The sequence below is a fragment of the Perissodus microlepis genome, chromosome 20 (assembly GCF_051167445.1).
Source record: "Perissodus microlepis isolate ML-2025 ecotype Zambia chromosome 20, ASM5116744v1, whole genome shotgun sequence".
NCBI classification, from domain to species: Eukaryota; Metazoa; Chordata; class Actinopteri; order Cichliformes; family Cichlidae; genus Perissodus; species Perissodus microlepis.
The window spans coordinates 8820548-8831131 of NC_140480.1; the positions used below are offsets into that span (position 1 = coordinate 8820548).

Sequence of the window (10584 nt, forward strand, 5' to 3'; positions counted from 1 at the left end):
GATTAGTCACTAGTGGAAAACATTCAAAACAACTGACAGTCTTCCCAGGAGTGGACGCCACAGCAAGTTCACCCATCAAGGTTGGACTGTGCAATGCTCAGGAAAGCTGAAAAAAAAAACCCAAAAATCTAAATTTAGGATTCTAAAGGTCTGATGTGTGACTTATAGTGACATGTAAAAACTAACTTTTTCACATGTCTACTGAGCCCACAAATTCTATAGTAGGTCCACAGCAGGGTACCAATTACCACAAGAGTAATACACCATTCACTAACATTTCATACAATCGCCTTTTATTTCATATTGAGATGAACAAATATATTTGAAAATCAACAGAAGTCTGTGCAAATGCCACAGTACAGAGAAAGAAAGATGTCCTTAGTGTGAACGAGATCTGCTGGAGCAAAAGTAGAGACAGAGAAGGAAAATGGAAGTAATGAAAAGCAAGAAAAATAAACCTTGTGGGTGATCAACTCTGCCAAAACACAAGTCTCATCTTTCTTAACCATTTTTATCCAAAGCTCATGAAGTTTGGTGTTTCCCAAAACAATGACATTTTTCCTAGGAATATGTTGTCTCACAAAGTGTCTTAAAGACTTGACAACCTTACATGTACAGCATCCCCCAAACACCCAAATGTACCTTACAAGTGATAACCCAGCCATATCAAGCAGTGATTATATTTAATGTCATTGTTACAACTCTCTTTTCTCAGCTCCACATTTGTAAAAACACTCATACTGGAAAATTAAGACAAGAAAAACAATCAGATTAATAGAGGCAATAGTTCTAAAAGAAGTCTTAAATTCTGATGTAACAACACATGAAGCCCTTCAGTTACTCGTCTTCCAATTTTATACCTTGGGCATACAATTTTCATCCATCTCTCATGTGTCTCAAGTGAAGGAGCTTGTTTAAGACCTGAAAAAAATCGAACATAAAATTATGTAACTGGACATCCACTTGGGAAATGATTTGTGAGAATACATTTAAGGATGAATGTAAGGGTGGAGTGAAACAAGCTTTAAAAAAGTCACCATGCCCGGCTGAAGACATGATACATGTGAACAGGGGAAGGGGAAAAAAAGACTTGAACCAAATTTATGTCAGCCAAGTTGCAATGCTAGCATTTCTGCAGAGCCTAAAACAGAGGCCACTGTAATTTAACAGTGAACAGCACTGACATCATTCATTATGTTCGTCTGCAGTTTTTATAGTTTGACCCAACTGTACAAAGGGATTAGACACACAGACAGGATCTGCCTTCTTCGCTTTAATGACATTTTAATTCAAGGGGGAAAAAAAGGAAATAAATAAAAAACAAAACATTGGAAACTGGACTGGAGGTGAGGTTTGGCTGAATGTCAGACTGACGAGATTCAGTCTGAAACCTCAGACTGCCAGCTACAATGCTCCACGGCCTTCAAACCACTAACAAAAAATAAAAAATAAATAAAAAAATAAAATGGTACAACTTCACCAAATCACTGAACTTCACAGTTATCTGCAGGCAATCGCTTTAGCATGTTTTGCTGCAATGCTGATTTTGTGATGCAAGCTGAATTGGGCAGCCAGTCAAGCTTAACACACACTTTTTAACTGCTATTTGACTATTTGCGGACTATCTTGCATGTAAAGGGTATGAAAATGACACCATAAAGCTGTAAATTGCACTGTAATTCTATGCAATTATGTACAAAGTTGCCTTGACTGTTTTTATCCGTTGCTACTGTGTTTGATGGTCGGGTGCAGTGTGAGGTATCAGACGTCTGACTGCAGCTTCACCTGCTCCACTCTGAAGATCAGTTCCTGTGTCCGTTCATTTACAGAAACAGTAACATTCAAATTAATGTAGAGGCCCAAATCATCCCATGTATACACAGGCTTGCCAAAATATGAGCACAGTGAGATAAAACAAGAATAAACAGGACAGCACACAGAATTCCATCCCTCTGATATGGCTTATCACTTCCCTTTCAACATCACATCTCATTCCATCAACCGTTTCAATTTATCACATGGGGCGAAGGTCTGCAGACTACAGGCTATTTTTTGCCATTTATTAAAAAGCAAAGAGCCCAATTCTATATTTCAGTGTTAAAATTCAGTGAAAATTTGAGTCCAGACACAAGGCTGACCGTTTTCTCGTAGCTTCAAAGGCGTGCTCAGAATCACTCCTTCTGAGCCACAGATAAACATTTTCATTTAGGAGGAATTCAATTTGGTTGGCTACATTTATGTGGGTTTTTTGTTTTTTTTATTTTGAAGGTGTGGGGACACAGGAAGTTTCATTATGTTGATAAAACAACATTAAAAACAACCTATTTTAATATTTATTTTGAATACAAAAAGAAAACTATTAAATGGAATTACACATGTAACATCATACTCATTTTTGTAGCTCCCTAGTTTCCCTAATAATATAATAATAATCATCTGTAATTTTCTTAAATATCTTCAGGAAAGTAGAGGTAACTCTTAATTCTTAGCAGTTCACCCTAATCAGCGTTTAGTCTTAATGTTTGGCCTGTTTTCACAGGAAGAATCATAGAGACCGAAGGAGGGTGTGAATATAACCTCATGGACTTTTGCACTTCTAATCTAAAGTGATTTAAAAAACCACCATGGTTCACAGTCTCAGCTAGCTGGAATTTCTCACTGAAATTACAAGCTTATGATTATGAGTGCAAAAGTATTTTTCCAAAGTACGGTTTCAGTTTGTCATCATTGCTAAACAATTCATTTGCTTCAAATGACTCTAATCAAAAAGGACAGGAGGGAAATTGCAAATTCAATGATTTGATCGTTTCCACAATAGCATGCAGCAGCTACAGCAATGACTGGCAGCACAATCAGTGAACTGATGACCTTTAGGTGTAAATGAAGTTCATGTTTATTTAGATGAAATAATTTAGCTGCTATCAACAACCCTAGAAAACAATTCACCACGAGCCAGGTCTGGAAGTATAAATTTAGAGATAGTAATGCTACAAGTCCAAAGGATGTGACTGTGAGACCTGTGCCATGTTGACAACTGACCCGGACAGCAGTCCTCTGTTTGTGGAATCATTTGTCCTCATGGACCAGTGCCAGAGTTACAACAATTATAAAACTTAAAATCGGTAACTCATAAATCAATGTGATTTTCTTTAAATACCACGTTTCTAATGGTGCAAATGGATAAAAGAAGCACAGACAATGACCACCTTCCCTTCATTGTAGGCACCCAGATAACAGAACAGCACTTGCTCACACATTTGTAGCATAATTTCAGAATCTTGAATGCAGAAGTGTAAACAGGTTAGGATCAGGAAAGAAATAAAATCAGCTTGCAAAACAAGAAAATCATCCACAGATCTGTGTGAGTGTAACACCACCAACATGTCTTGTTAGTCCAAAAAAGTTCAATTTTTGTTGAATTAAATAAGTGAATAGACTATTTGGGGGGGGGGGGGGTGTCCCACATTTTTGTCCACTGACAAGAAACAACAACAACAACAAAAAAAAAAAAAAGGGGGGGGGGGGGGGGTTAATGTGGTTTGTACTTCTGCTTGTGATTCCAGAGAGGTATCAGGTGGCAAGTTAACCTGGTCTGGAATTTTTCTTTCACCTGGCACTTTTTCAAATCTTGATGTTTGGTAACACAGTTCATCAGCAGGACAGACCCGCAGCAGCTTCTTTCCTGTGGTCCAGCAGTTGGTGCTGAGTAACATGCTTTTCATGCTTCCTCCGTTCCACACCTGGTTCTATATTTGGAACCAGTGAACCCAAAGCTAATCTGACTTAGTGCTTCTCAATTTGACGCGCTACAGTCTTTCATCGAGAATCAGGAACTCAAACCCAGCCTCTGTCACGGACAGCTTTCCCCACAGCGGAAAATAAAAGAATGAATATGGCTGCTCTGTAAAACTTACAAAAAAAGAATATCATACACCCATTTCATTATTTATTTAGAAAGCAAAAAAAAGAAAAAAAGAAAAAGACACATGAAGCAGTGAACAGATTTCTGCAAGCTGGGATTAAGTCTGGAAAAGAAAGAATTTTTGTGACTTTCTTTCGTTTGTATGCAGGAGCGAGTCAAGAATTTAGTGTTCAGTCTGCCCAACTACACTGAGCATTTACAACCATCGTGTCTCAACTGAAAGCACTGTACAGTCTTTTGGGCTTCACAATGATGCTGACAGAGTTTGAGTGTGCACAGCTGTTTGTATACACTGGTCAAAGGGGTGTGTGTGTGTGTGTGTGTGTGTGTGTGTGTGTGTGTGTGTGTGTGTGTGTGTGTGTGTGTGTGTATACGCCTAATAGCTGTCACTGAATAAACCTGTATACTAGTCAGGAACTCTGAACACACCAGTATACTTGCCAGTGACCTCAAACAGAGCGTGCATATCTGTACACTTGTGTTCTGTTTGCTATGATCTTGAAGGTGCATCCTCAAAGCTGATGATGCTGGACTCTGGGTGCTGCACTCCACCCGAGGAAGGTGCTCCGCCACTTTGTGACATCAATGATGAGGAGGTGGAGGAGAGGGAGGCACTGATGGCTCCCCCTGCTGTTCTTGGTGTGGAGGAGGGCTCACGTCCGCCTGGTAGGAGCGGCTGTGTGTCGGTTCTGACCTCGTCGTCATCGTCGTCTTCCTCGTCATCCATGCTGGGCCAAGCAGACTGGTCCTCTACGCGTTTTAGACGCTCGTTCAGAGCTTTCAGGGCCAGTTGTCTACAAGGATGAGACGAAGAGAAATGCTTTGCTTCAATGATTTCAGGGCTAAAACACTAAACTACTGACATAACTGAAGTGAGTAATGTGTCTCTATGGGATTCTTGTAGGAATTTTATACGTACACACTGAGAGTCTTTAATGGTAAAGACTAAAAAGCTGATAATGTTGAACAATATTTAAATTCACCAAAATAAAAAATACATATAAAAATGAGCAACATCTACCAAGTGGGCCCCTGAGGGAGTTCCAATAACTTGGCTTCAAGTATCTGACACAAGTTTTTGTGTCAGGCAACATCAGACTCAACCCAAACACTGCTTTTCTAACTGTAAAATAAAATGTGACTATTTGAATGGTGCCAAAAGAAAAGAAACATTGTGTTTGCACTAGTCTAATCAGAATTACACCCATTTTAACTGGGCGTAATTCTGATTAGACTACTTCATACTGCACTAATTTCACCTTTCCCTGCTTTCAACAAGTACACCTATTGTCTCAAACACATTAGGGAGTCAGTGGAAACGAAATATTAGAAATTAAGATGATTACATCATTGTGCAATTAAAGCCCCCCAACAATTGTGACGCTGAACATTAAGAGAAACACAGAATCTGACAGGAAAAGCACCAATAGAGCTTTTCACTTGCGTCAACTCATTTTACCAAAGTTGGTGGTTAAGTCAAAAACTACCACAAACGTACAAAACTACTCCTGACTCTTTGCTCTCCGTTTCCTCCATGGTGCATTACCTCTTATACTAGTTATGCTGAGGTGTGACGTAATAAACAAAGAATAAAGTCACACTGAATTGAGTAGATTGGCCGCTGTCGTGACACCCAATCAAGCTTTTTGAGTCAAGATCGGACATGTCAAACTGAATCCATCCATTCCTAGTTATGACAAATCAATACTTACTAGAGCTACCTCACCAAATTCTCTGTTGTCTTTTAGGATTGCTTTTGTAAGTAGGAGTACCCAAATCTAGCAGTGAAAAAAAAAAAATCCTAAATAATGTTTTACTTAACTTTTGCTCAAAAGTCAACTCTAAATTTATTAAAATGTCAAAGAAGTCATTGCTGCTGTGGGGGCATTTATTTCTCTCCAAACATGTAGCCAAAAAAGTTGCAAATGTATAATTCACAATTGTTTCACATCAACAAACATATAATCTAAAGTGGTAACAGTAACTTGTTTTAAGATATCTGTGCTTACACACAGATGTCACTGAACACACTGGCAGACTTTGCTATTCTAGACAAAACACACATGTCACACCCAGTCTTTTCTTTGGTTAACTACATGGCTACTAACAACTACTGTAATATTGTAAAAAACTAAATAAATAACTGTATCATGTTAATGATACACAAGTGTTTAAATTAATATGCAATTCTTATTTTGTACATTTTTTACAGTTACGATTATGGTCTCTTCCCTTACTTTGTAAATTTGCCAAACATGACACCAAACACACACAATAAAGTATATTTTGTAGCTATCCCATTAACAATGTATTATTAATGAATGTGTATTGAGAGTCTGACATTTTAAGAGCCATAACTCAAACGTTCTCTTTTAATAGAACGGCATTAGAATGCCATTAGGAACCTATTCGCACCATTTATTTAATGATGCAGGGACTGTTGGAGTGTGGCCTTAACGTGGGCATTTTAGACCATAATTTGAAATATAAATAGATGAAGGCAAAAATAACATTTTATACAACACTTTACAGAGACCAACTGAGGCTGGTTGTATTCAATGCTTCACTTTCAGTTTAGTGTATGAGGACATATGTTTACAGATGTAAATATTTAACTCCTTCTTGTTTGCGCTCACTCACCTCCTCCTTTCTGCATCCTGTGGGTCTGTCCCTGGTAAGCTGATGGTGATGGAGGAGGGCGCTCCCACGTCGTATCTCTTTACCATCTTCCTGCACACCTTCATCTTCACCAGGGCAGAGTGGACGAGCCCTGCCAGCAGTCCCACAGCTGGCTGCACTGCCTCTGGGAAGAAACTTGCGAAGGCAAAGTGGTCTGACATGTCGCCGCGGCCCCGGCTGTGCCTCTGGTAGAAGCGCAGGTAGACCCATCCAGACAGTGCACCATAACTGTATGAAGCCAGGGGAGCGGAGCTGTCAAGCAATCCAGACAGGCGCAATAAAGCCAAGAAGAGGAGGACCAAAGCTGGTGCTGCTTTGAGTCTCACCTGAAAGGAACAGAAAGACTTCAGTTCTAGTGGCTAAAATCATCGAGGAAGCTACCATTTTATAAAAACTTGTTGGCTCGCAGTTCTCACAATCTCTTTAAGTGAGTTAGATTTAGGAATGGGGAAAACCAACTGGTTAGATGCCGGGTAACAGGCAGAAGTCACAGTCAAAGTGTTTCAACAAATGTTTCAACAAAGTTCCTAACCTTTTTGAGAAGATTTGAGAAGTGACCCAGTTTCACTCAAACTCGCAACAAGCACAAAAAGCAAAAATGAGGGCAAACTGAGGCAGAATGGCCAAGATGTTTCAGAAACATATTGGGAACATGCCGCTAAAGTGTGTCTCAGCAAGAAAAACTAAATCCTTATCTGGACACAGCTGCTCTGCAGACGAGCAGGAAACTAAACCCTAAAATGTAAATTAAAAGACTGCACTGTAGTCCAAATGTCGAAGAAAATCGAACACAGGCCAACTGGAGAAAACGCTGAACACCTCAGTCTGTAAACTACATGTGCTTACACAGTGATAACTTATGACCATATAATGCCATTAAGAGCAAAAACTGGTGACAAAATGACAGTTGGATGAATGAAACCTCTGAAAACGTTTCACGTTTGCAACATGATTTTTAAATTAATATACAGATGGTAGAAATATGACAATTAAAAAAAGTTATGTCCCTCCTCCAGCATAAACTACAAACAGACCACTTTTACAGACTTTGGGAAGACAACTTACAAGTGTTACAGTTAAGGCAATGAATCTGTGATATCTAGCTGACAGAAATCTATGTTTTGTTTTGTTTTTATTTATCACTTGATACAAACCCAGCCCTGTGACAGACTGGTGACCTGTTATGGTCAGTCACCTCACACCCCTGAGTTTGAAAAGTTGAAGTGGATGGATGAATGGATAAAGTCCAAATAACAGACCTCTGTAAAAGACCTCTGCGGAGGGGGTGCCAAAACTTCTCTATACAGGAAAAAAGGTAAAACACCAAATCCCCATATAATGCAATATGGTCGTTTATTTTAAACACAATTACAGATACAATCTCATCAAGACTTATCCTGTGTTTGTTCAGACTGAAAAGTTGCTGAGTACTTTTTAGCCAACAGTACATCCTGTTCCATGTCTTTTGGCAAAGTGAAAGGTAAGAGAAAGAAACACCTGAATTTTGCATTATAAAACCACAAATGATAACACATATCATACAAAGCCAGTGATATTACACTGTACTCCACCATATGCATTTGGTTTTATTCTTCAATATATGCACTCCTATCAAAACCAGAAATTCCAACTTTCATCCAGTCTAAAAAAGTAATTTTGAGACACTAAATCTTACATATCTACTAATAATTAATCACTGCTGCACATCTAATGGCAAAGCAAGCAGTCTGCAGGTAATACTCCTAAGCTTGTATTAATCCAGATAATAATTAATAATAATAATAATTCGACATTGACTGGTGTTATATTGATCTGTCACGTCCAAAAAACAGAGAGTTTATGCACATATTCTAGAGACTAGTGGTTAGCTTTCCATTGTTATTTGTGCAGTGGTTAGGGTACATACTCAGTTCATCTTTACGCCTTTTTACCCCACCCTCTTATTAATTAGGCTCACCTGTGGCACTCTGAGCACTGTAGTATCCCCCATGGTCTGCTTCAGTGCCACCAGGACACCTCCCAGGAATCCGGCTGCTCCATGGACACGCACAGCAAACAGGAAGTCCAGGTCAAAGGTAGCCACATAGGTGAGGAGGTAGGAGAAGCCTGCTAACAGGCCTGCAGACACGTTAACCACTGCGAAAAAGATCAGGAGCTCCAGAGCACCCCACAAAGGCTCCAGCAGGCGCCCACAGGCCATTACTGTCCCCACATTGGCTGCCACACCCCAGACGTGCTGCTCCACCACTCCATGGGTTACCAGCGTCCACACCCAAAAGTTGGGTGGAAAAAGGTAGCCCGGGGTCACCCCCAATGCGTATGGAGTGTTGACAGCCCATGAAAGCAGGTACAGCAGTACTACTAGAGCACTTATAGCTTTTACTACTACACTGGTGCTGGCAAGGGCAGCCAGGAAGTGCTGTCGTGCCACGGGCAGGTAACGATTCATTGTGGTCAGTTATGAAGAAGGTCCTCTTTGAGCAACTCGGCCCAAAAGAGTTAAAAAAGCAGAACTAGTTGCCTGTTGTTGTAGCAGATCTTGAATAACGCAGAGAGGTCAATGATGCCAAGCAGAACAGCAGACACCCGTGGGTCCTGACAGCATCAAAATCCACACTTCTCTGTGAGCCTTCATCCGGATAACGTCTGTGAAGTGGGCATAGGCAGCTTTAGTAATCAATACAGTTAGCTTCTACTCTTCCTGCAAACGTTTGTTAGCAATTGTATTAAAACTCATTAAGGGAGTTTGAAGCGTTACAGCTCATCTACCCTTCAAAAGGAAAAGTACAGTGGAAAACAAGCAAAAACGCTGATTCTTACAGTTTAACAAAGTAACAAACTTTGGGCTTCAGTAGATAACCTTAGCTGGGGCATTTTAATCAAGCTGGCGACCTTCAGTCGGTGTAGACAAAAGTAGGGCAAGCTTACAAATCACCACCAGTTACCAGACAGGTGCTAGGAGCCAAATATGCCAACAATAAGAGAAGCAAAAATAGCCAAGTAGTAATTTCTTAAGAGCAGTCTGGCTGAGCTAGCTTGTAAACACTGATAGCTAAGGCTAGCTAGCTGTCAAACTGAGAGTGTATCCAAGTACTTTACTTTATGTCCACTGAAGATCAGAAGAGGTTTCGTGTGAGTGTAAAACAAAACAGTTAGGGCCAGTAAAACCTGGTCGATGAAAAAGCCCACCGAGCCCCAGTTCTTAGTCCTCTCGGCCCGGGCTAGCCTGAGGGTTTCCCGTCGCTAGCAACAGGCCCTCAAAACAATATTAAAGATGTTCCCGGACCAGCGTCAGCTCTCATACAGTTCATAGTCTTTCTCATACGACCCTAGCTTCATTGGTTTATTTTAATGTTCTTCTCTCCTTTCAAAGCAGGTTGCCAGACAAAATTATGTTACCTTTCCAGGCACTTCTCCTCCCAGAAAACACCACACAGCGAACTGACCTGCGCTGTCTGCCACCGTCATCAACAATCGGTGAAAAAACGCCGTCGCGTAACTTCCGGACAGCATAGCACTCTGGGATACTGAGTTTTTACACAATCATTACCGTAAAACGAGTCTGTAAATGCTGACTTTCGTTTGCCTACGGTGAAAACTATTTCATTTAGTTTACATTTACTTATATACACTATTTAATTTGAACTACATTTTAAGTTAAATATTTCATTCCCCCCCCCTGCCTTTATAGTACTTTTACTTTAACCCTTTGAGGTTCACACCAAGAAAATTGCAATTAAATTTTTTTTTTTTTTGCATTTTCTATTTATTTAGAACAACAGTAACAAAGTTTAGATTTTTTTTTTTTCAAACAACTCCATAGTTTTTTTTAACTTGGGCCTCAACAAACGATTGAGATTTTCATTCATGGTAAAACTGAATACAAAAAATATTTTTGAAAGCTTAACAAAACAGTTATAAACTTCTGTAACTTAGCAGCAGAGTAATTGAACAGATACAAGAGAGTTGTAGTGCTACAGGAC

General features: G+C 39.8%; 1 protein-coding gene across 2 annotated transcripts; it reads right to left on the reverse strand.

Annotated features, from left to right (window-relative positions):
* Positions 1–271: 271 nt before the first annotated feature.
* Positions 272–10103, reverse strand: tmem115 (transmembrane protein 115). Of its 2 annotated transcripts, none has more exons than XM_084917697.1 (4): positions 10001–10103; positions 8559–9247; positions 6563–6927; positions 272–4716 (listed from the first exon to the last, which is right to left on the reverse strand). In XM_084917697.1, exons 2-4 carry the CDS (start codon positions 9048–9050, stop codon positions 4413–4415), a joined length of 1161 nt encoding a protein of 386 aa, XP_084773823.1. In that variant the 5' UTR covers positions 9051–9247; positions 10001–10103; the 3' UTR covers positions 272–4412. The 2 variants fall into 2 exon arrangements, with proteins under 2 accessions (XP_084773823.1, XP_084773824.1); XM_084917698.1 differs by lacking the exon at positions 10001–10103 and adding an exon at positions 9701–9993.
* Between the last annotated feature and the right edge of the window lie 481 nt (positions 10104–10584).

Bases quoted from the DNA above. Each gene is read 5' to 3' on its own strand.
- tmem115 (XM_084917697.1), bottom strand. From the start codon at position 9,050: ATGAATCGTTACCTGCCCGTGGCACGACAGCACTTCCTGGCTGCCCTT. The intron at 6,928-8,558 runs GTGAGCCTAATT...TGTTCCTTTCAG, and splicing joins CAGTGCTCAGAGTGCCACAG to GTGAGACTCAAAGCAGCACC. The intron at 4,717-6,562 runs GTGAGTGAGCGC...TCATCCTTGTAG, and splicing joins CAGGATGCAGAAAGGAGGAG to ACAACTGGCCCTGAAAGCTC.